Source organism: Barbus barbus (assembly GCF_936440315.1).
Source record: "Barbus barbus genome assembly, chromosome: 1".
NCBI classification, from domain to species: domain Eukaryota; kingdom Metazoa; phylum Chordata; class Actinopteri; order Cypriniformes; family Cyprinidae; genus Barbus; species Barbus barbus.
In genome coordinates, this window is record NC_136729.1 from 46697757 (window position 1) to 46724243 (window position 26487).

The window sequence follows — 26487 nt, forward strand, 5'->3', positions numbered from 1 at the left end:
CCGTGTAAATACAGTATTACAGAAGACTGGAGGTCATGTGTCAGCAGCCGTCTCGCTGCTTTTACTTTCAGTTGCTCTTGATAATTGACTTTCAGGTAGTGAATCAAAGTTAATTCAGCGTCTCAGGCCCACACACACATTAGAAACTGCAAAAGATGACATTAAAGTCAACATGAAATCAAAATGTATTCATTTTTAGGCCATCCAAAATTAGGATGAGTTTGTTTCTTCATCAGATTTGTATAAATGTAGCATTGCATCAGTGTCTCAGCAATGGATGCTCTGCAGTGAATGGGTGCCGTCAGAATGGGAGTCCAAACAGCTGATAAAAACATCACAATAATCCACACCACTCCAGTCCATCAGTTAACATCTGGAGAAGACAAAAGCTGCATGTTTCTAAGAAACAAGTTCATCATTAAGACGCTTTTAACTAAAATATGAGTCCATAATCTATAATAAAGCCCATCTCTTACATTAAACCACATCCAGCCGCATATTAGTTTAGAGCTGTTTTGGCTTGTAAACGGTGCAGATTTCTCTCCTGATTCAGACAGGATGACTTATTCTCCAGACATGAACTAATGGACTGGAGTGGTGTGGATTATTGTGATGATTTTATCAGCTGTTTGGACTCTCATTCTGACGGCACCCATTCACATTCATTGCTGAGCAAGTGATGCAATGCTGCATTTCTCCAAATCCGATGAAGAAACAAACTCATCTACATCTCGGATGACCTGAGGGTGAGGACATTTTCAGCAAATTTTAATTTTGGGTGAACTATTCCTTTAATATACTTCACTTGTGCATGAATATTTGTTGTACATTATACCAAAGACATTTTTTATAATATTTTATCAGACTGTAATAACTTTCTTCACCTCTGAAATTCTATTCCAACTGAAAATAATAACAAAGAGTAGAGCAATGATATGGAGTAAAGCAAGATGTTTAAACTGGAAACATGGCAATACCCTGGAAAGTGAACTTGAGATTTTATGTTGATTTTAAGGTCAGTATTTAAGGGTGAGTGTAAGCTACAGCAGTCACATGGAGCTTTAAACTTCATTACAAATGAAATACAAACCAAAGACACGTTTTGCAAGATTATGCCAAATGCAAACTCTCAAAATATTAAAAGTAGCAAAGATTCTGTCAGAGCAGCTTATTTCAAGTGGCACTTTGTGATATATGAGTTCAGTGCTTTAACAGATTGTGTATATCAAACTCCGACTGTTTTTGGCCGAAGACACATCTGGTATTTCAGCCCATCTTCATCTCAGAGTGTTGAAGAAAAGGAACGTTTTTTTTTTTCCGTTCTCTGAGTTTAGTTAAGCACCAGCTGTCTTTTATTGCCCCGGTCGATCCGAGAGCCAAATCCAGACCTGCGTTTGAAAAGAGAGCTGCTATGGATGGTGTGTTTTATGCTTTATGAGTTATGTAATTATTTAACTCCGCCCTCAGCTTTTCCATTAGCCAGATTCCGCACAGTCTTAAAGAGTATTAGGTGCTGGAACGCTAATCTACTCAAAGGTTCAACCGCGTAAAAACTGACTCCAGCAACTGTAATCCACTTTTGAATTTATGAGGTCTGACGCTGGAAAATCATCCTTTATAAGCTCTGTTTGTACTTCAAGTCATCTGTCTTGTTGCATGTTTTAGATGGTGGATGCATGTCTTCTACTGATGAAACAACAGCCTAAGTTTTTGTTTTTCCATGCGCTGAAGAGGTTTTATCCTGTCGAGCTGTGTATTGCGCTTGATGAGCCCCATAGCAGAGAAAAATCCCAAATAAGATATTTTTGTTCACGTTAAGATCAGTCAACAGCATTTGTAACCTTTGATTAGCACTTAGGAATATCTGATTACAACTTACAGTGAGGCTCTTACATTGGAAGTGAATGGGACCAGTTTTTGGAGGATTTTAAAAGTTTATAATTTTATAAAAGTACTTCCAGTACATTAATGCTTCTGTTCAAACTTGTGCTAAGTTCGAGCAGTAAAGTTGTTTAAATCACGTTTATAGCCATTTTAAACTATCTACTTCTAAATTATTGCAAAAAAATAGCAAAATTGGATAAACTTCGCAAAGAAGGTTAGAAAGTAGACTAAAATCATGTTAAAACATGTTTATATCCTGAAACAGTGAGTATTTTAATTGGCACCATTTACTTCCATCGTAAGTCCCTTTAGGAAAAGAAGTGAAATAAATATTTAAGAGTATAGGCCTACTTATGACATGAAAGGTCACGTAAGTGCACTTAATGAGCGCACACTTGCACACTTCAAAAAAGTAAGATTTTTAAATTAGGTAGAATTTATTTTAAGTATACTTAAGTTTTACTGATGTTTTACTTAAGTGGGTCAAACAAGCAATCTAAAGTTCAGCTGCATGCATGTAATATATATATATATATAAGAAGAGACCCATTGAAATAGTCAAAATGATGAGATATTAAGTCATAATTATGAGAAAAAAAAGTTGAAATCATGACAAAAGTCATAATTGATATAAAAAGTTGCATTTATGAAATAAAAGTCAAAAGTATGAGGACAAATTTTGTCAAAATCATGAGATAAGTTAAAAATTTGTCATATTATGGCTCATAATGAGAAACAAAGTGAAGTGTGTGTGTGTGTGTCATACTTGTGGCCCTTTATCTCAAGATTTCAACTTTTTGTCATGATTTCATCTTTATATATATTGTTGATTGACCTTGACTTGTACTCTGAATATTAATTTAATAGTAGTAACAAGATTTAAAAAGAGATCATACTCCTGGAGGATAAAAACAGTTTCAGAAAAGATCTCAATACCGTCTCTCACTCCGCTCAGATTAGACACGACACTAAAGTGTGCATTCAAAGGAAAATCCAGAAATAAAACCCAACTGAGAACTGCAGAAGAGCACCCTCTGAGCAACAGCACTGTGCTATGTTTGTAGAAATGGGAAGTTGCATAGTTTCTTCAATAATTAAGCAGTTCGGAGGACAAACCCCATTTCTGAGAAAGACGGAGCACTTAGAGAGGAGTTTGGACTGAAGCGCGGCCGACCCCAAACCTGTGTGAGTGTGGGAGGAATGCACTGTATCTACAGCACCAAACCCACATTCAGGCCAAAAATACTCTCCGCAGCGGGGCGTGTGCGATCCAGCTCGCTCCCAAACCATAAATACCTTGGCGTGATTCATGGTTTTGATTGTAAACAGGAGCGTGTGCCAGAGAAACAAGCCGTCTTTATAAGCCTCATCATGTATTAATGTTTACATTTTTGAACGCTTTAGATTGCATGCTCCTTTTTGACTTTGTAACTGTTTAATTGTCTTTGTGGGAATATTAAATGAACAGAACAAAGTCGTTATCCCCTTTTTTTTCTCTCCCCGCAGCCATTTTAGAGCCTGATGACATTTAGTGCATATGAGAGCATTATGGGATACGCACTTGACAACATTTCTGACACGCTGAAAATGGCAGCCACTCAGTGACCAGCAGAAGGCATCGCATTTTTGAAAGGGAAAAAAAAGAGATGAAAAGAGTGTGCAGGACAGAAAGAAAAAGAGAGAGAGAGAGGCCAAAGACAGTAGATGGGATGATGGGAAATGAAGGAGGGACAGACGGAGAGGCACAGAGAGGGGAGAACAAGAGCGAAAGAATGAGACAGACGAGTGAGGGGGGCGCAGCAGACGCAGTGAGTGTGAGAAAGGTATGGCTGAGGGCAGAGAAGTTTTTTGTCTTGATAGAAATGTGAAGAGAGTGAGAGAATGGGTTTAAATGGGGAGAGAGAGAGAGAGATAGTGTGAGGATTAGAGAGAGAGAGAGAGGGGGGTGTTGACGAGGCAGCGAGACTCGGGCGAACAAAGAGAACGTGGAGAGAATGAGTTGGGTGAAACATCAAAGGGATTTTTCGGCCGTGTTACCGGGACAACAGACATTTGCATGCGATTAGCTTTTTACATCATATTAAGGAGGGATGGGGCGAGTGAGGGGAAGCGCACATCATAAAGAGAGAGAGAGAGAGAGAGAGAGAAATACCGGTCGGTCACTCACACTGACTTATGTGCTGACAAGCAGCCATTTGTCTTGAAGATCACGCCTCTCTCACGCATGCAGCGAGTTATGAAGTACATGTGCTATCTGAAAACATGCCTTCGTTACAATTAACACCAATAATAGAGGCATTTGTCACGGAGCGGTGGGAAACGAGCAGGACCTTACGAGAGCTGCTGTGTTTACAGGAGCAGGTTCGAATCTGGCCTGCGTCATGCCTCTCTCCGTCCTTTCTTTTCTGCGTTGTTCATTATTATACCATATCTACTCTACCATTCAAAAGTTTCAAGTTTGAAAAAAAAGTATCTTCTGCTTGCCAAGGCTGCATTTATTTGATCAAAAATACAGTAAAAATTCAATTTCTAATATATTTTCAAATGTAATTTATTCTCGTGATGAATTTTCTGCAGCCAGTATACTCCAGTCTTCATTGTCACATCCACAATTGCATAACAAGAGGAAATGTATGAAGAGATGGGTTATGACAAACAAAGAGGACACATTTAACGCCACTCTCTCTGCAGCTATATTACACATTTATGGAAGCTTATTTCCACCACATGAGGATATTATACCAAAATAAACCATGCTGTGGTAAATCTTACATTATAAAAATGTAAAAAGATAGAAAGCTGAAACTATAAAAACTGAAATTATTGGATTAAAACGTCATATGACAAATTGTTGAAATTATGAAATAAAAGTGAAAATAAGAGTTGCTAAATCATAGTTATGAGATAAAAAAATAATAATAATGACAAACTGAAATTGAGATAAGTCATATCTATGTCTGTGATAACGAAATAAAATTCAAAATTACACATCACAGTTATGAGATACTAAGTCATAATTATAAGATAAGTTGAAATCATGAGATAAAGGGCCACAAGTATGACTTGTGATAATGAGAAAGAAAAAAAAAAAAAAATATGAGATAATAAGTTGTAATAACAAAAAGTTTAAATGAGATGAGTCATAATTAGTCATGAGGTAAAACTGGAAATTATGACTGTCAACGTTATGAGATACTAAGTCATAGTTAAGAGATAGAAGTAAAAATCATGACAAAGTTGAAATAAGAAAAGTCAATAATACAATCTCAAGACTTTTTTAATCAATAGACACCATGAGGTCCAAAAATATACATCATGATTATTTACATTAAAAATGATATTATCAGCAAATAAATAAATATGGGATTTAAATGCAATTGAATAAACTTGATAAAATTTTTAATCAATAGACACCATGAGGTCCACAAGTCATGCAATGCATTTTTGCAAATGCATTTTTTCTTATGTTCCCTTTTTTGCTTTAATGCCAGCTGACATGAACTCCAGAAGTTGAACCGGATGATCACACTGACATTTCTCATCCACTTTGAAACCTCATTTATTTCCAAGTTTAAATGTGTCTGGGCTGTGTGCACCTTCTGCATCTGCGGCCTGCTGCGCCTCACTGCCCTCGGTATACTGCGGCTGTATTGTGCTGCCGGGCGTCGTCATGGCCGTCGCCACGGTGCTATTGTCATGGCGATATTACAGTATCAATACCCTGACACTGCGACAAAGAGACAGCAGCCAATGCCACATCACTCCACCCCTTTAACCCCTCTTCTCTCATTCTCCCTCCATCCTCACCAATCGATCCCTCCATCTCTGACTAAATATGTACGTATTGATTCAGCGCCGGCCCCCTGCTCTCTTCTTCCATCCCTCTCTCTTTCTATCTTTCTTTCTTTCTCTCTAACATCTATCAGGTTTCATCTCCCCTCAGACCACCCCTACGTCGCTCTCTTTTCCTCCTCTTCATCTATCATTTCATCTCCCTTTTTTCACTCCTTCCTGTTCTCCATGCCATCTCTTCCCCCCACCTCTGCATGTTTTTTTCTTTCTTTCTTTTTTTGTCTCCGTCTCACTCACTCTCTGCATATTAATTGGTGCATTTGTGCTGCGGCGTACAAGACAATCAAAGCGTTGGGGGCGGGTGATGATATGACTGTATCAGACACTACACACAAACACACACTCACACACACGTTCACGCAGACACACTCGTGTGAGCTGACAGTCAGAGGTGTGTGTGAGTTAATAACCAGATTCCTCTCCAAAATCATCCTCAAGCTCACAAACACATCTGAACCTCTAACACCTGAACATGAAGAGCACCCAGCAGCAGGACTCACTCTCAGTCGGACACAAAGCTGTTCAGTCTGAGGAGACTCTACATAGAGTACAGGCATTAGTACTACTGTTGTTGTTGTTGTTGTTGTTGTTGTTGTACAACTGAATGCTCCAAATGAATAAGTAGTTTAACCTATTTATTTATTTATTTGGAAAAATCTGATAAGTATCTGATATACAAAGGTTTTCTGTTAAGGGTCTAAATAAACTATTATTATAATTGTTATTATTATTTATATATACTTATTTATTCCTGATTTACAGCAAAATGCTTAAAATACATTAGGAGTTCACCTTTTTTAATTTATTTTTAATTTTTTCCTCAAAGGCCATCAATAATAACAGTAGATGTTTTTTATTTATTTATTTATATATTATTTTTGTTTGTTTGTTTGCTTATTATTTATTGTATATATAAATTGAGATATCATTATTATTATTATTATTGTTGTTGTTGTTATATGTTGTTTTACTGCAAAATCTTCCAAACACATTAGTAATTTAACCTATTTATTATGTATGTTTATTTATTTAAGGAAATAAGCTCGAGATGAAGTTGAAAGCTGCTGAATCTGATTTTCTCTGTAGATGGTTATTTAATTGTTTATTCATGGATCTCACATCAAAAGTAGCAGATGCATATTGATATCTATAGTATTTATATGTTGATGCAGTCTATATAAAGTATTTAAAGGACATTTTATTATTATTATTATTATTGACGTTACCATTATTTCTTATTATACAGAAAACAAAAAATGCTCCAAATGCATTAGTAGTAAATGAATGCATTTATCTATGTTTGCAGTCCTGTGTATTTATGTATGTTTTGTTGTTGTTGTTGTTTTTCAGTTCAGGCCGTGGTAGTTTGTTTTAAAGAGGGTAAGTGGCACCTATTACTCTTTATATCGCCTGTGGTCGAGTGATGTAGAGTAGAGCTGGGATAGCGGATGGTGACCCGCGCGCGCACCTGCACAGCTCCCACGTGGAGCGCGAGTTTCTTTCCAAACTAACTCAACCACAGAAGCCCTTTCTGACCGACAACAAAGTAGAAAACAAACGTGCATATAGGCTCATCTTTAAAAGACGTCCGAGAGTACACCTGAGCGGCGTGTCGTGCGTGATTTGAGTCAAAAGTCCATCCCGAGGATCTTTAGATCGGTTTAAAATGGAGCCTCTGCGAGATTATAATTACATTTGCAACCTACAGCCTCCGCCTCTCTCTCTCTCTCATTCACTCACTCACGACTGCACAATAAATGGATCTTTGAGAAGAGAGAGAGAGAGACGAGGGGAGGAGGAGGAGAAGATAGAGAGGGCAGAAGGGAGGGGGGCATCGGCGTATGCTTGTATACAACTACCCCCCGATTTCCATTTTTTTCCTGAACTCGTAATGTATTTAATTCAAGTGAAACGTAATCATGACGTGTGTTGTCATTAATCTCCTCGCCGCCTCTCCCGTAAGTACATCCAGCCTTACTTTCATCACTAAATATCCGATTCGTTCAAATAACTGACCTAATCTGCGCTTTTTGACCGATTTTTACTGATGCACATCGCTCGCGACTGAGACGGTGTGCGCGAGCGTGCAGTTTGAGACGCATAGAGAGCGATTGTTGTCGCCTTCATAAACAACAAATATCCGACGACGACTTTTTTTTTGGAGGGGGGGTCTGATCCGGGGAACGAAAGCCATTGATACGGAATAACCGCCGCGTTTCTTTGCACATATACAGGAAATATTGATTGGCGTCTGGTGTGTGTCTCTGTTAGCGCACATCATACATGTTCTCGCGCATACACACTTCCTCACTTTTGTCTCGTGCAGTGTATGTTGCCGGTGTGTGTGTGAGCGCGCGCACGCGTGTGTGTGTGTGTGTGTCCTGAAAGAGATGCGAGGCTCGCGCATGAAAATGCAACTTTCGTTTTTTAAGGCCCTTGAATATTTCCAGAGCCTCAAGAGTGGAAAAAAGTGCCCTGCACTCAGAGGTGCAAGCTGATTGTTAATGTTTGAACTTTTTTTTTCTTTAGTGCGAGAAGCAAGTGTTCATTTCTCCGCTGCTGCAATCCTGCAAAGTTTTATACTTTATGAGAAGCTTTACTTAGTTCTGCTGCTGTCAAACCCCGCATGTTTGAGCTGGATCTGGGGGGAAACAGCTGTTTAAAAGCATCGTATTAATAACTTCGAAGGACATAGGAGAGCTTTCCGTACATGTTAATACAAAACTGTTAATCTGCACGCGCTCTGCATGTCCTAACGTCACCTCACAGATGCGCGCTCGCCATTGCTGTTTAAACCTAGTTTCACAAACGGCCCTAAAAACACGTAAAGTTTGGTGATTTGTCAGGATAGCGGCGAGATTGGCAGCGGATTTCAAGAAGAAACCCCACGATGGCACTTTCAGCTGCGCCCTGATCGCTTGTCCTTTTCCCCTCCCTTTATCTTTTGTTGAAAGAAAATCAGGAAGAAAATGGAGCTCACAACATCCCGTCCTAAAAAAAGATACATTTCTGCCTCGGTTTGGGGAAATACGATGCCGTTGCGTTTGTGAATCGCGATTTCATGCGCGTGCTTAATGTCGGCGTTCGCGGGAGGACGCGTCGTGCGCGCATTTGTTTGTGAGCATTTATTTATTTCATTAATGTGGCTTTTTAATTGAGATGGCCGCGAGAGAGAGAAGGCGACTGAAAATGGTTGCGCGTTTTTACTGACGCACATCACGCGAGGAAATTCCTCTCCACAGACGCTCATCTGAGGTCCTGCAAATGCATCCCGCCAAGAAACTTTACACACATATCTAAATATATATTCTACAAGGCGCCATTGCTTCCCATTATTTAGCGCTGGCACAGATTTGGGGCATTGGCATAAAGGCTATTAGACGGGGTGACGGAATGAGACCAGCCCCTGAACTGACGCGACAGCTTGACGGATAAAGAGGGCAGAGCAGCGCAGAGATGAGGCTTCAGGGCGGTGGAAGCCCCGTAAACAACTTTTACAACCAGCTCTGGTCCTGCTCGTTTTGATGACCTGCAGGGACAGCACATCTGGATGAGATGTTGCAGTGGCTTCAGAATCTGACCTGGCACCTGGCTAATTCAGCCTCAGATTTCCAGCTTGGTATGGTGACATAATTAGCAATAACGTAGCTACAGGAAACTGGGATTTACCTGTGTTCATGAAAAATCATAACCACATGCTTGCAAATTAGGATTTTTTTTAATCTTCTTGTTTTATGTAAGGAACAACAGGTTGTCAGTTCAAGGTATCTGTGCATTTGGTAACACACAAACATGCTTGAATGGGTCCCACTGTACATTAGGTGGCTTTATGTACTTACATAAAAAAATAAGTGCAATGTACATATTGTAATGCAAAATATGGTTACACTTTATTTTAAGGTGTCCTTACAGTGTTACAGTGTACCGAGTAATATAACTACATGTACTCACTAAATATTTAGGGTTAGAATGTAATTATGCATAATTAATTGTTATTATAATAGTAAGTACATGTAACGTGCAACAAGGACACCTTAAAATAAAGTGTTGCCCAGAACACTTCTGCTGCTGTTGAGGTGGGATACAGGTAAGGTTAGAGACCACTTCGGTGGTATGGGTAGGTTTAGAGGTGGGTTAAGGTGTAAGGGATTGGTCAACAGTGTAATTGTATGTATATGTAAATAAAGAAATTAATTACAAATGCTATTACATGCATGTATTTTTTTTTAAATAGCGTACAATGTAAAAATATGTATGTACACAATAAGTGCATTGTATCAAATGATTAAAGTACACAGTAGTTAAGGCCACCTAATATAAAGTGGGACCTCTGCATGTTATGCATCATTACTAAAAGTTAAAAGATGCCAGTTGCATGCAATTTTACCTGATTTTACCACTAAAGACTGCTTTTGAGTGGTTTAACAGAATGCAATTATGTTGATTTAGTCTTATTAGATAATATTTGTGATGTCAATAAAGCCTGTTAAATTACAGGCTACCTCATAAAGCATACTTTTAAATGAAGTGACAAAGCATTTATTTATTTACATACTACATTGTAATAAGCACTGCCAAGTTAAAATTCAGCAGGGCTCGTCCCGTTCATGCAGATATAGATCAGAGTTGTCGGTTTGAGTTCCTCTCTCTGCTCAGATGCCTGAAGCTAGACTTTCTAGCACAGCACACTGCCTTTGAGCACTTGTTGCACACAGAGAACACCTTACAGCTCGTTTCACTGGTGGAGGTCAGATGTGGGCTGTTCGTTGTAAAGAAAAAAAAGTAAATGAATTCTGATTGAAAATGATCACTTCTTTAGCTCATTCAAGGGTTGATTTCACCTGAATCAGAGCTCATACTCTCTTGATGTCCGTACTGACTCGGACTCGGTTTACACCTGTTATTATCCATCTCAGGTGATCCGGCATCGGTTTTGACAGGTCAAATCATTATTATGCGATTACGTCTCATATATATGTCAGGCTCTTACTGCAAGCTGATAAAATGAAGGGGGAAATGGCATACTCCTGCTCCCAAATACAGGCTGCTTTTTCATTTTGATTAAAATACAAAACAAAAACAAACAAGAATATAATTATCTGTCACTACCTATAGATGATGCCAGACGTCATTGTTGTTCTGTGAAGTCTAATGCATATACGTTTGGAATTTACAAATGTTTTATCACTGTCGTTCAGGAGCATTAATGCTTTAATTTTGTTCGAATGTGGTTGTAGTGATCAGATCAAACACGTTTTGGATCCTATTTGCACCTGCATTTACCGTTATTGGATCACCTGAGATGTCTATTCATAACAGGTATAATAAATCTAATCTTAAAGGGATAGTTCACCCAAAAATGTGTCACTCTCCTTCAAGTTGTTCCAAAACTGTAAGAGTTTCTGTCTTCTGTGGAACATAAAATAAGATTTTGAAGAATGTTTTGAACCAAACAGTTGATAGCCCTTAATGACTTTCATTGTATTTTTTTAAATATTTTTTCTGTTAATGGAATCAATCGTAACATCAGCTGTTTGGTTACCAACACTCTTCAAAATGCCTTCTGTGTTCAGCAGAAGAATGAAATTCAGGTTAGGAACAGCATGAGAGTGAGTAACTGATGACAGAATTGTTATTTTTATCACTTAAAGCAAGGATTTGACAAGAGCTCTTTGTACTGTAAGCTTGAACTTGACCACTGCAGTTTTTTTGGTGAAGCCTTCAGATTTGACAGTGGGTTTAGTTCTTCTAAAGCACCTTAGTGAAGAATCATTTCAAGGCTGATATCCTTGTGTCAAGCTCTCTTAAGGAGATAATGGGCGAGATTGTGATGTTTTGAACGTGCTTATCCTCTCTTCAGCATCTTTAAACTGTCCGCAAGTCTCTCTGAGAAATATAAATTGCGGAGAATAGGTGAGGGTTGTGGATGACTTGGAATTTCAACCCAAAAAGAGGAAGTTGAAGGGAAAGAGAATTTTGCACACGCTCGAGTCGCTGTGTGTGGGAGCCGGGGTGCTGAGAGAGATAAAGTTCAGGCCAAGGTTAGAAACAGGAAATGAATTTGGTCTGTAGGGATTTGTTGTATGACTGCAACAATCCAGAATCATACACACACTGACCTTAGAAATCCCACTCAGAGATACGAGAAAGGTAAAGTGCAGTTCAAGCCTCAAAGTTAGCGCACACACACAGGCATCACATACTGAGCAATCGTTTCTCTCTTAGTCTCTCACAATTTAAAGATATCGGTCTCTTTCTCTCGCTCTCTCCACATGTCAAAGAACAGGCTGCGATAAAGCCATTCATGTTATATTTTCAAGGCCTCGAGTCTAAAGTCTTTCAGTGCGTATGAATGAGCTCTTCTTAGCCTTTAGACATGGCTACACTGTTGGAGACCCAGTGTGTCCTCACACCAAAGGCAGAAGACGTTATTTCAGGTGCTCAAGGCTACGCAATACGAGCCGCAGCGAGGAAAATATCTGTTTTATCAAAGATGGCTCAAGTGCTTGTTCAGTCATATAGAGGTTTCATGAGTGGTTTTTAAGAGTGAGTTAAGTTGTGCGTACTGTAAAGTACCGGTACTTCTGTTGTAAACATTCAATAAAACCAATTAGTGATACTTAGATAATGGAATAATCGGTTGACCTCGATCAAAATCCTACAGATAACGCAAACAGATTGTTTTTTTCCACGGAATTCATCTTTACGGGATGCATTTGTTACTTCAGTGTTGACTTTTTTGACATTTCTAATTAGCGAAAGAGGAAGACATACATCAAACAATTTTAATAGCAGCTACATTACATGCAGTTCTTTCAAACAAAAGTGGCCTATTTCTCTTTTCTTCTTTTTTTTTTTTTTTTGTTGTTTATATGATATTCATTCCATTACATACAAAGCCGTTAGTTAAATAGCCAATGCATGTGCCCCAAGAAGGCACAAAATGTGCCAGGGTGTATATGTGTGTGCTTGTACAGGGAGTGTAGCATGTGGCCATTCAGACAAAGGTGTTTAGCATGCATGAATCATCTAGTGACTAGGTGCCATATTGAGTGTGTGTGTCTGTGTGTGCATGCATTATTTGTGCATGCTGCTTTATCGCTCTCCTGCCTTCATCTCTCCCCTCCCCCCTCTGTCTAGCACCTTATCACTCTCTCCATCTATCCAAATTTGGAGAAGCTTTATTGGCGTGACAGGGTTGGTCAGACACGAACGTGTCTGTCAAGGCAGAACAGTGCATTGCCATGACAATATTCATATGATAATAATGCCAGCAGACCAAACAGCCCGCGAGATCCTCCATTGCAGAGCAGAACACTCTGTCCCCTTTCTCGACAGATTTGCTCATCAAATATGCTCATTCAGAATGTATTTGTGTTCTTCATTTATGTTTTTTCTTCACTAACACCCCCCCCCCCTCTCTCTCTCTCATTCTCTCTTTCTCGCCTGTCTGTCTCTCTCCTCTCTTTTCTTTTCTCTTCGCCATGTTGGCAGGCCCCAATCTACCAGCTGATATCAGCATTCCCTGGCACCGTGCCAACTGGCACCGCTGCAGAGAGACAGAGAGTGAGAGAGGGAAGGATAGAATGAAAGAAAATCAGTCAAGAACAGAGGGAGGAGGGAATGAGGGTGAAAAGAGAAAAAGTGCAGGGGGTGGAATCACAATCTATGGAAGTGAAAAGACAGAAGGAAGGAGAAAGACAAACGGAGTGGGGCAGTATGATTGATATAGTGTGATATCGTTGTGAGTCACGGCTGAGCTAATGTCAACTGGCTCTGTTAACCACCGTTTCGTCCAAGTCTTATGTCACAGACACACATACTTTCACACACTGTCACAAACACACACTAATGCACAAGCAAACACTTGATTGTGTACATAAATCCCAACTCAGACACATGCATACAGTTCAGTCTGTTCGCAGAGGTAAATACAGAAAAAAAAACACCCACCCACACAAATACAAGCATAGTGACACATATACAGACATACAGACGCCCTCACAGATGTTTAGCAGATTGTCTTTCTGTAATCATCAATGAAATTAATTTTTCTCTTATTTATGAAAGTAGCAGGTGTTTTTTTTTTGTTTTTTTTTATTGCATCTGGGGCTGTCCGCTGCAGACTTATGCAATGTATGCATGTGTGGATTTATGTAATTGTTCACTTTTATCATTGTTAGGGTGTGTGTGCTTATATGTGTTGTATGAGTAGCTTAGGTAATGAGAGGTAGTGGGTGAGAGCAGTTATATATATATATATATATATACTCATACAACACATATAAGCACACAAACCCTAACACTGATGTGTGTATGTGTGTATATAATGTGTGTATGTATGTCTTTTTGTTCTGATTTAAGCAGCTACTGTAAGTTTATGTGCAGGAAGGGTGTGTGGGGTCTCCTCTGGTCAAAGTCCAAACATCTCGCGCCCATCCTGTTTGGGACAGTCCATGTCCTGCTCTGCCCTTAGACCCGTACACAGAAACAAATGTGTGTACACTCATTTTTTATTCTGTGTTGTACATGACAGGGGACTGTTGGAGGTGGTCAGGCAGATTGCCACCATCAGAACACACCTTCTTTAAGTCAAGGAAGTGAAGCATGGCATAGAGACATCAACAGTGAGTGATCTATCGGCCTGTCTGTCTGTCTATCTACCTGTCTAATCCAGATCTAATCACAATTATCTATTCTTTTCTCGCTCAGAGTATGGATTCCCCACCAGAGAGTATGCTGTGTATTTCTTGTGAGCCCCCATTGTCTCCTCCCTCCATGCCATCCCTGGACCACAGTCCCCAATTCCTACCCCAGAGTCCTCAATCTACCCCTTCTAGCCCTCAAACTGAACTCTATGCCTCGGTCTCACCTTGCCCCCTTCCAGAGGCCAGCCTCCAAGATGAGGAGGAGGACGAGGACGAGGAGTTGTCAACTCACCCATCACCCACCCCAGTGGTCGCACTGTTTCCTGGTGAACTGGAGCTCGGCAGTCCCTCATCGGAGAGCAGCCCCCCAGCCACACCATTAACACCTTTTCCTGGTTTTGGAGCTCTGGAGCAGGCGATCTCCTCTGGTCAAAGTACCACCTGCGATGATGAGTTGGATCTTCAGCTCTTCAACAATGAGGGCATGGCTGTTCCTGGAGGGACCAGCTCCGGGCCTGGCCTAAGGTTCCCGTGCCATGTGTGTGGAAAAAGGTTCCGCTTCCAGAGTATTTTGTCCCTGCATGCTAGAGCACACAGTTTAGACAGGGAACGTCGAGCTTCAGCCCCCTACCGAACCACACATGCCAAACTGCAGCTGAACCATGTTGGCGACAGTGTGATCCAGAATCTCAAAAACAGAGAACCTGGTCTGAAACCGAGTCCATTATCTGGGTCATTACATAAGAGTATGGATGAGGACATGGTTCCAGAAGAACCTCTTCAAACTGCTAGCAGCCCTCAGTTCCTCTTTGAAGGAACCACAGCCCTGACTCCACCTTTAACAGAGGAAGCACCAATCTCAACCTCCTTCTCTCCACTTGGTCATGCCCACTTGGAAGACAACACCACTTCCGCAGCTGCTTCTTCCTTCCGGTGTCATGCCTGTAAGGGTAAGTTCCGTACAGCTTCAGAGCTGGCACGTCATGTGCGGATCCTCCACAACCCCTACAAATGTACAATGTGTCCCTTCTCAGCCAGTCAGGAGGAAAGCCTTGCTGCCCATCTGCAGGAGAGCCACCCACCTGAGGATCCTGCCGCTGAAACGGTTTTCCCTTCTCACCCTGTAACAGCACCGACAGAGCCCCCTCCCTCACAAATGCCAGTTGTTCCAGCTTTCCGATGCGAGACGTGCGGGCAGCGTTTTACTCAGTCCTGGTTTTTGAAGGGGCACATGCGGAAGCACAAGGACTCACTGGATCACAAGTGCCAGGTTTGTGGCCGTGGCTTCAAGGAACCCTGGTTCCTAAAGAACCATATGAAGGTGCATCTCAACAAGCTGGGCCTCAAAGCTGGATTGGGAAATCTGGGGCCGGCTGGAAATGAGCAATCCAAAGGTCCTGCAAGCACGCAAGTGCTGGGGGCCCTGTATTCCAACTTGCTCCTGGCTCGCAGTATGACCGGTGGCGGTGGTTCAGGAAGTCGCAACGAGAGGTCCGATGCCAGTGCAGGCTCAAGCAAATCCTCTATATTGGGTTATCTGGGCTTACCCAAAAATGCCAGCAATGGAAGTTGCATGGAGCGCCTTCAGGCAGTGGCACAGGTTGCAGAAATGGGTAATGGCGGAGGACGGGGAGGTGAAGCAGCAGACGGAGCGGACCAGGCAGCCATGTGGCAGCTGGTTGCTCGCAGTCTGGTGGCAGCACAGCACAACCAACAGCAACAGCGATCTCATTCACACCATCAGCTTCCTTCCTCACGAGGCACAGTCGCTGGGGAAGCCAAGCACATGAGGGCCTACCTGGGTGGGCTGGGTTCTATAGAGGAACTGGAGGGATCTAGTCCACCTTGGGAATGTCCAGATTGCGGCAAGCTGTTCAGAAGCCTTCAGCAGGTGGTTGCTCATGCCCGTGTCCATGTCCAGAAACCTCAGAAAGGTCAAAGTGCCCGAGGGGGCATGTCCAGGGAAGAGGACATTATAACCAGAGTGAGTGGAGCTCAGGCAACAGGAGGAGTAGGAGGAGGACAAAGAACTTGTGACAATGAAGGAAGGCAGGAGGAAAAGCAACTACCATCAGGAGTCGGGACAGCTGGGAGCTTCCATTCTGTCATATCACATCTTTCTGGTAAGGATCAACCAGCATAATCAAATACTATTTACATTTACACACAGTACACTATTTATTATCTGTTGCAATCCTTTATAGGCTATTACACTGCAGGACGCTGATTGAATTTGATTTTGTTTTTTTTTTATATTTCACTGGTGTTAGTTTTGGAATATTTCCTCCCTATGTTTCAGGAAGGCAGGCCTGTTGTTAGAAACAGTGTAGACTCAGATTATATTTCAAAGCAATTGTTTTTATTCATTATATGTTATCTCATCTCAAGGTCAGAATGGTCTGAGGGGATCATCCTCTTCCACTTCATCTCCAAGGGAGCGTGTTCGAGGAACAGAGATGAAGGATTGCCCCTACTGTGGTAAAGCCTTCCGTTCTTCCCATCACCTTAAAGTGCACCTTCGTGTACACACAGGTGAGGCCAACATGAATAGTAGAACTGTGATTCTCAACCCAGTGGCATGTGCACACCAGGGTGTACTATATCGGGTTTCAGGAGCCATTTGGAAAGAATTATATTTCCCTAAACCAGTGCAACCTTCAACATCAAAAGAGCTATTTTGGCCCCTTTGCCACCGAATAAAATTCACGTAGAGCCACAAAACCTATTTGATCCCTAAAATTAAGATAACACGGCATATTGCTATATAATATATATGGCATATACGTTTTAAATATTCAGTTAAGTTACAGGGCAGGGGCATAGCAATCATTTCAGAAGTGAGGGGGGCAGAAATGTCAAATGTAATAAAAAAATTATAATAATTATTATTATTGTATGTCTAATTGACAAAAAAAAATAAAAACTTTTCTTATCTCTTACTTTTATTTGGCTAAGAAATAATATACACTGCTGGACAATAACCAATAATTTGTATTCTATAATATTTTTGTAATATATATACAGTTACCTCCAAATGTATTGGAACAGTAAAGACAAAATTGCTCTGTTGGCCGTGGAGTCAAGACATTTACAAATATGATTAAAAAATTAATATGAGACAAAACTACAGAATGTCACATTTTATTATTGGGTGATTCAACACATAGATGTTTTACCAGCTAAGAAGTTCAGCACTTTTAGAGTTTCATCCCTCTATCTGATGTGAGCATAAGTATTGGAGCAGTTGCCTCACAGGTCTTTCTAAGTGATCAGCTGTGTCCTGCTGCATTAATTCTTCAGATATTAAAAGAAGGGAATGTGTCGTATCAGTTATATACATTACTTCTGTATTCTGAATCTTGCATTCGATGATGACACACACAAACCGAGATGAAGACGAGGGAGCTGACTATGAGCGAAAAGCAAGCAATTTGGATGCTAAAAGAAAAGAGGAAGTCAGTTAGAGCTCTAGCAAAGACAAAGGACATGGAGAAATCAAGAGTTTGGAAACCACCAGCGACACCAGCAACCAACAACGACCTGATCGGCTGAGAAAACAACAGTAGTCGATGACAGACAAATCATAAAAGCTGTGAAAATGATTCCGAAAAGACGTGTCTGTAAAATCACCAACAACTTCCAGAAAGTTGGGGTGATGCTCTGAAAATCTCCTGTCCTCAGGAGACTTTGACACAGAATTACAGATGCTACACAGCAAGATGCAAACCTCTGACCAGCACCAAAAATAGAAAGGCAAGATCACTTTATCTAAGTGATGGGAAAGCAAAAATGTGGAGAAAAAAAGGGAACTGCAATGATCCCAAGCATACAGCCTCATCTGTAAAGCATGGTGGAGGTGGTGTCATGGCATGGGCTTGCATGGCTGTCTCTGGAACAGGTCCTCTCAACTTTACTGATGACTTAATGTATGATGACAGTAGCAGAATGAATTTGGAAGGGTACAAAACCATCTTGCCTACCGATATTCAAGAAAATGCCACCAGATTAATTGGGAAGTGCTTAATATTGCATCAGGACAATGACCCAAAACACTCTGCCAGTTCAGTCAAGGAATTTATAAGAGCAAAGAAATGGAAAGTCTTAGATTGCCCAAGTCAGTCTCCAGATTTAAATCTGATTGAACATGAATTTCAGCAGCTGGAGAGGAGAGTAAAGGCAGAAACTCCCCAAAACAAGCATCAATTGGAATTGGCTGCATTAAAGGCTGGGAAAAGTATTTCAAAGGATGAGAGCAAGAGTCTGGTGATGTCTATGGGTCACAGACTCACTGCTGTGATTGTGTGCAAGGGATCTGCAACTAAATAATAGCTTTTAATCTTTTACATCTGCCTTATGTTCAACTGTCCCAATACTTATGCTCGCATCAATGAGTGGGATATATATGTGATATTTGATATTTGGTAAAACATATATGTGTTGAATCACCCAATAATAAAATGTGACATTCTGTAGTTTTGTCTCATATTCATCTTTTAATCAAATTTGCAAATGTCTTGACTCCACAGCCAACAGAGCAATTTTGTCTTTACTGTTCCAATACTTATGGAGGGCACTGTATGTATGTATGTATGTATGTATATATATATATATATATATATATATATATATATATATATATACACAGTATATATTCCTAAGGACAATTTTATGATTATAATTGACTTATATACTACAAACACCTTTTCCATTTTTATCACAGAATAAAACAGAAAATATATTTTATAGCTTATATACTGTAATAAATGCTTTGTCAATTAGCACTGTAACATTCATATACTTTATTTATTACCTTTAGAAGACTTGAAAAACACACATAAACCATATATTTTTGCAATTGTTTATTGTCATCACGTTTCATCAGTTAAGGTTTATGCTTGTTATTACTGGCATGTCAAAAGTTATTATTACTTCTGTGAGTTCATTTTGGATTTTCTGCACGAGAGCACCCTCCGGCTTCGGGTATGAATGAACATACACCGCATGAGTGTGTTTAGCGCTCCATAATGTTCACATAATTTTGGATACAAATAAAACGTATTCAAAGTGATGTGACTATCTTGTCTCTTTTAATTTAAATCTAGATTTATTCACACTGGCCCTTGAAAATCTCTACGTGAACACTCTTGCCCAAAAAAAAAGTGCAGGGGAAGAGTTTAGGTTTTATTAAATGTCGGGGGAACAGGTACCCCGCGTATTTTACGCCCATGCTGCAGGGAGCCACCGCAGAGGGATGAAAGACCGTTGGGTTGCTGACTCCTGCCCTAAACCTATAAAACAGAAATTAAGAGTTATAATATTAGATTAAATATTAATCTACAGCAACATTATTTTTATAGTGATCCAACTGTATAACAATGGTAAAGGCTACATAATCATAATTATTCCTAATGTTAGTTTGATAAGTTGTGTGGATGACACTTGTAGCAAAATACAGTATAGACACCAAGCTCAGATTGGGAAATACTGTAAAAATACAGTTGATCAATTTAATGTTCAAATCTTTAGCACTTGTTATTTTATTCTACTTGGATGTTTTTCATTATGTGTCCATCTAGATAAATAATTTCTGCTGCATAATTCTTATGATAATGATTGTTCTAGTGGTTATTAATATTATTATCTTTATTATTATGCAAGTTATTTTTATTAATTACATTTCATAGCCCCATATGATAATTTTCCTGATTTAGCTTGATTGAAACCATTTGCTGCCTATCAGGTTCATCCACAAAATGTCCTCTACCAAAAAAAAAAAAAGGCAATGCTCTCACGGTTGAGAGATGGAATGTCCTAATTTAACAGTAATGCACTGGGGACTACACCTGATGCTGCATATGATGACAAGCACTGCCCTCTATCTATTACTGTGTGTAACTGCATATAGTCGTTCCACACAGTAATTTTTTATTTTTTTTTATCAACCACAGCAGCCTCCCTAATGAAGCATTGTTATTCTTAGACACATTTCTGTTATTAAAATAACATCTTAGTTTTCAATCTACTTAACATGAGTGTTTAATTCCTTGTTTTAGGTGAGAGACCATACAAATGCCCACACTGTGATTATGCTGGCACCCAGTCTGGCTCTCTCAAGTACCACCTTCAACGTCATCATCGTGAGCAAAGGAACGCTATGGCAACAACCACAAATTCCCCATCTCCTAACCTCCCCTCTCTGACTGGCTCTCCTCATGAAGAGGTGAAAAAGCGCCGTCACCCCTCCATATCCCAGTCTTCTTTTGGGAGGGTTCCTGGAGAGTCTACTTCTTCGAGGCACAGTCAGTCATGGGCTGCAAGCCCACCAGAGAAGAAGGAGGGCACTACTACATCTGGAAGTCAAAGAGAGGGGGACGTGGAGAGTCAGTATCACAGTCTATCAGGGATGATGGGTACTCTCTTTGCCGGCGGTCTAGAACCAAGTTGGATTGGGGAGGTGCCACCTCCGAAAATGCCCAAAGTGTCTCGACGGAAACCCCTTACTACAAGCCGCATGATGTCAGCAAATGGCTACCAGGGTGGGATGGCGTCCAGTGGGTCCCAAGAAGGAGGCTTTGAACCTCTGGACCTTTCCCGCCGCCCTTTACAAGATGAAGGTGGAGTAAGTAGTTCTATAGGTGGACCGTCAGGTGGCTCTAAAGGAGGGAATGACATCCTCAATCAATGCGTGTTCTGTCCCTTCCGAACCTCTTCTGTTGAGCTGATGGCCATGCACCTTCAGGTTAATCACACCAGCAAATCTCGTCGCAAGAGGGGAACCCCTCTCGCTTCCGGCAATCATTCTCCAAGACTCACTTTGGCCGGGCCAGACCGCGATCCGCTGGCTCTGTGGAAGTTCCTCGGTGCAGAGGACGGAGTAGCATCTCCTGAGGATTGGGTCTTGTCAAAGACAAGAGCTGAGAACGGAGTCAGCCCAGAGAACAGGGACACAGAGGACAGTTTTGAACTGGCCCCTGGACCTGTGGGAAGTGTCGGTGAGAAGGGTCTTAAAATGAGAGAAGACCTGGATGAGGAAGATGAGGAAGTTGATGAGGAGGAGAATGACCTGGAAGCAAATGGCAGCTTTGGAAATGCACCCCAGAATCAGAGCAGAAGGGCTGGGTCTGTTTCATCAGACCTCACGGCTGAGGATCTGCCCAAGGAAGAGGAAGGCGTCTTTGGGAAATAACATCAAAAAAAGAGCCCTGGATGAGTTTGGACTAGTGTTGTCAAAAATACTGACTTCAGTACCAGTCAGTACTGAAATTTTTAAAATGTCAATTTCCCGCTAACGTTTGAGCGCTGTTAAGCCGATTCTTGGCCGTTATGTTCACGCGCTCAACAGATATAACTGTGATTGGCCACAAAGATCATCACTGAACACAATGGCCAATCAGCGATGTTTAGGAATCGGCTCAATAGTGCTCAAATGTTAGCAGGAAATGGACGTTTTTAAAATTTCAGTACCAAGAGGTACCAAAGTTGGTACTTTTGACAACACTAGTTCAGACATAGTAACAAGGGAGAAACATTTGGGAAATAGTTGTCCAGGGTCCCTCGTACAACCCTGTTGAAAATAACAATAAAAAACAGCATTTACGGGTTAGGTATAGCAACTAGTTTGAGCTGGTTTAAGCTGGTCCTTAGTTGGTCCTGAGCTGGTTTAAGATGATCATGTGCTGGTCCAAAGTAACTAGCTCCTGCTCGGGACCAGCTTAATCCAGTTTATGATGACCAACTAAGAACCAGCAAAAACCAGCTCAAACCAGCTGCCATGCTTCAAAACATACCTAACCAGCATATGCTGTTTTTTTTAACAGGGAATTCAAACCAAGGGCAGACCAGTCGCTATGCTAACATACTGTACAGTATCAGCAAACAGATATCCTGCAAAAGTATTTAAATCAAACATTGCCCTTAATATATTCTCCTAGCCCCCCTTGGTTAGTGATCGATTACCTCTACATACACACACAGACTCTTAATCACACAGAGATATCCAGTATTGTATGCTAGTCTAAGCCTGCCTGTTTTGGGGCCTTCTTGAACACTGTTCTCTTGTTCCTGTCTTCTCGTCAGTGAACGCAATTGCCAAGTTGAATTTAATTTACAATTTCCTTGCTCCTGTGAATCTTGCTCTCATCTCAACAAGGCCCTGCAATGTCAATCTGGGGAGCCAGAAAAGCAAAAAAAGAGACACTGTTCTTAATCGCTACGCTATACAGTATTAATGCTGAGAGAGACGGACATCCTACTTCCACGTGAACTTGATCTGACTGCACGTCTTCAGTAAACCAAAGGAGTGAGCACACTTCTTACCATGCACCTGCCAGACTCTGAACAGAATGCTGTGATAACTGAACGGTACTTGTGAATCACCTCTAAGAGAACAGGACAGAGTAAAGATTATATTACCAGATATCCACACACTGCCAGTCTGCTCCGACGGGTCTTCTTCAGATATTATATGAAACAGAGATTCTGCCTCTTCTATATGCTATTTCTCTCAGTGCCTGTTGATGTAAAAGGTTTTTTAGCAGATTCAGCAACACAGGAATATAGTTACAGTGAATATATACAGTATATATGTGTAGTCGTGCTAGAGCGTAGAGTACTGTGACAATATGGTGGCAGTTTGTGTGACTGTGAATGAAACAATGAATGAACCCAGAGCACCACATGTGGGAACAGCTGGTCGTTTGACAAGGGCCCTATGGAAGTGTTTACAGTAAAGATACCACCACCAGGATTTCTGGGAGGAATCCAGACCACGGTTACTACAGAAAGAGTCATTTCAGGGTTGGAATCGAATCACAATCTAGAAAATGGAGACTCGGCAATATATCCTTCATATTCCTGTAATATCTCAGATTCTCAAACCATCCGGGAGAGGGTGGAAAGTGGGTCTCTACTAAAACATTCAGTAAGCTGTTTTGTTTTTTGTTGTTTTCAGACGCGAGTAGACTTTTTTTTTTAAATATCAAAAACTTAAAACAAAGAAAACACACACACACTAACAAATTCAGACATCCCAGTAGAACATATGTAGCTTTTGTAAAGATAAGAGATCAAAAAGAGGAAAAAAATATGCTGTTTTCCATTTAAGAAGTGTTAATGGAAATGGATATGGAGAATAGTAATAAGTATTATAATAATTATGAAAGAAGACTGCTTTAGAATGTCTTTAGAGCACTGTGCAAAGTTTCTTTTCCTTTCGTTTCGCCTTTAAATGCAGACCAAACTTTGTTATTTTTCCCCAAACCATTTTTTTCACGATGCTGCAGATTCAATTCACGTTCCCTTAAATGATGCATTTATGTATCCACCAATCAACAAATTAATCATTCTGACACACAATCAATGTTAAAGCTTGCCTGATGATCTTGAAACTTCAGTGATTGCTAATATATTTATAAGCTGATGCTGAAATCGTGTCCAAGACATGTCCCAGTATCGGCATTGTCAGTCTGACTGATCTGCTTGCCAAATTTGATTTGATGTAATCGTGTTGCATTTTTGATGTGAAATTAGCACATCTTACAAATGATGATCTACTTCCCTCATCCAACTCTGTGAAATCATTTCCATCGGGTCATCTCATTTTTATCGTTAGACACCGAGTGGGCAGTACGTTTGTCCAGTGATTGACAGAGGCTGGCCTTAATACGTGCGTTATCGTGTCCTTGTTTCGTGTGTAGATTATCTTACGTGTTCAGTAGCCCCTGATGTGGTGTTCCTTTGAGATAACAGTCAAGCCACTGTGCCTTCTGTCCTGAGCACTTCCTCAAGTATTTTGTAAGCTCACCAAAAGCACTTAGCCCCTACTGTTTCACTTTGTGTTCTTTGGTAAACTGCTCTGTACGTCTCTGTATCTGATCCTCTGTTTTGTAGGGGTCATTTCCATTTCATAATAATGAGTGTCATTCCATCATTCGTGTGTGCTGTTGCATCTCCTGCTTTCCCCCCTTCCCTTTAGCGTATGCACCACTGAAAGCTTACGTACTATCTAGCTCCGAGGCCTTTTTAGAAGTTACTTTGATTTCTATGATGTTACTTTGATGCCGATGAGATGAAATCAAGCTTTTCTGCTCATAATTATTATTATCATTGTTCTTTTTGTTTTATGGAAGAAAAAAAAAGCAAAAAAAAAAAAACATGAACAAAATGTGTCTCTTGAATGTTGTACAGATAGAAATAGAGATGTTGTGTTTCTAAGGAGAGATCAAACTGGGATACCTGCTCTCCATCGCTTCCTGCGCAGCCAAACATCTGCATCAGCAATGATGTGGCTCTTTTAGGACGGCCTAACTGTGTACAGGGATCAGGGCAATAGTTTTGTTTTGTGTGTTTGTGTATGCGTGCACTGATGTCTTAAAAATGAATATTTTGTGAAGATATACTGACACTGTGAAATAAGCATAAAGTATTCCCAAACAGTGATGTGCTGCTCAAAAATTCACAATATTTGACATGCACTTTTTTTTTGTTCCACCAGAAGAGTGTGAATTCATAAATATTATCCAGTGAGGGGGAGAGGTGGAGAGAAGGTCTGGTTTGGTCTTTTCAGTAGCTGACTGCTGTTGGTGGCAGAGGAAGGTGATCTAACATAGTAGTGACTAATATGAAATTGTGGATTGAGGAAAAAAAAAAAAAAAGAGTAGAAAAGAATCAATAAAATAAAATAATAAACAATGGTTTGCTTGCTGTATGATGTGTTTTGCATTACATTTCCTGCATGGCTCATTTTGATGCATTTTAATAAAGCATGTACTGTATTATAAATGATACCACATTTACAGTATATACCTATATAGAAGGTGTATTTTTTTGTTATATTAAAATACCCCAGTAATGTTGATTTTGTGAATAGCGCAACTTTCAAAAAACGTATATGGGTTGGTACTACCTGTTTGTCGAAACATTGAAGATGTTACATTTGGTGCCACTAATGTCTCACTAATTGCACCCTTCAACTTTGACTGAAATCATTTAGGTACTTGGGTAAAAATAAAATAGCAGAGTATATTTTTGAACTGCTATGATACATTATACATTCACATGATCATGTTATATCTAAACAAACCAAGCTAAATGCTTTTATAATATGATCAGGGCTGGGTAATAACTGATTATATGTCATTTGGATTATGTAAAAAAATAAATAAAACAGGGAAACGTGCTGCAAATACTCATTTTGGATGCGATTAATCGCAATTAATCATCTGACAGCACTAATATATATATATATACGTGTATATATATAGCTACTGCACACAGCTATGGTTAATTTTTATTTTGTTGGGGGTAATTTTGGCATTGTTGGGGTCCTCCTGCTGTGGTCTGTACTAACCCGTTTTTGTATATGTATTTGTTGTGAGTATTTGCAGCACGTCTGTTTTTGGAGCGCGTTTCTGAATTTGAGTGTATCGCTCAACCACTATGATGAGTGCAACAAGTTTTCTTTCTCTTTATATTTTTATATCAATATGGTACAAGATTATCCTATTAAAGTCAATGTACTATAACAAATACATTAGGTAAGAAGAAATCTAAATGTAACCAAAAAGTAGTCTATAGTACCCTTTTTTTAATGGGGGGGGGGGGGGGGGCATGTAACTTGAATTCTGTAATAGTCTACAATTTATAAGTAAACCACACTATTTGATGCTCTGGAAAATCCATAAGGTGTATTGTAGTTCCTCACACTTCTGATTGATAATGATGAAGTAAACAACAGCATTTGTTTATTAACAGAAGGGATTTAGTTAAAAACAGCTCTTCATATGCATGTCTGATGTCTCTAAAGCTTTAAGGGTTTAAAGAGGCAAACGTAACAAAGCTGTGAGGTCTGCTGTAACACTGTGTGCAGATGTTCTCCAAAGCACAAATACAATCAGTCTCTGCTGTCCTCTGCTGAGCACAAGAGGTCATGCATGTACAATCAGTTTCACAGTGATAGGTCTGATGCAGATATTGAATCGTTGCATGGACAATGCCAATTTACTGAGATTACACTCTTAGATGCACAACTTTGACCTTATCTACCCCTAAAAGGTGCATGTTAGTATGAACCTTTAAGGTACAAAAGTGCATTGTTTTTGGTTGT

General features: G+C 40.2%; 1 protein-coding gene across 3 annotated transcripts; it reads left to right on the top strand.

The window, feature by feature from the left end:
- The first annotated feature begins 7516 nt into the window (after positions 1–7516).
- Positions 7517–25082, top strand: LOC306874491 (zinc finger protein 219-like). Of its 3 annotated transcripts, XM_079424595.1 has the most exons (5): positions 7517–7694; positions 14273–14363; positions 14449–16507; positions 16773–16916; positions 20438–25082. In XM_079424595.1, the coding sequence occupies exons 3-5, from the start codon at positions 14452–14454 to the stop codon at positions 21568–21570; spliced, it is 3333 nt and encodes a 1110-aa protein (XP_079280721.1). In that variant the 5' UTR covers positions 7517–7694; positions 14273–14363; positions 14449–14451; the 3' UTR covers positions 21571–25082. The 3 variants fall into 3 exon arrangements, with proteins under 3 accessions (XP_079280721.1, XP_079280722.1, XP_079280723.1); XM_079424596.1 differs by lacking the exon at positions 7517–7694 and having other exon boundaries at positions 14228–14363; XM_079424597.1 differs by lacking the exon at positions 7517–7694 and having other exon boundaries at positions 14228–14363; positions 16773–16862.
- Positions 25083–26487: the final 1405 nt, after the last annotated feature.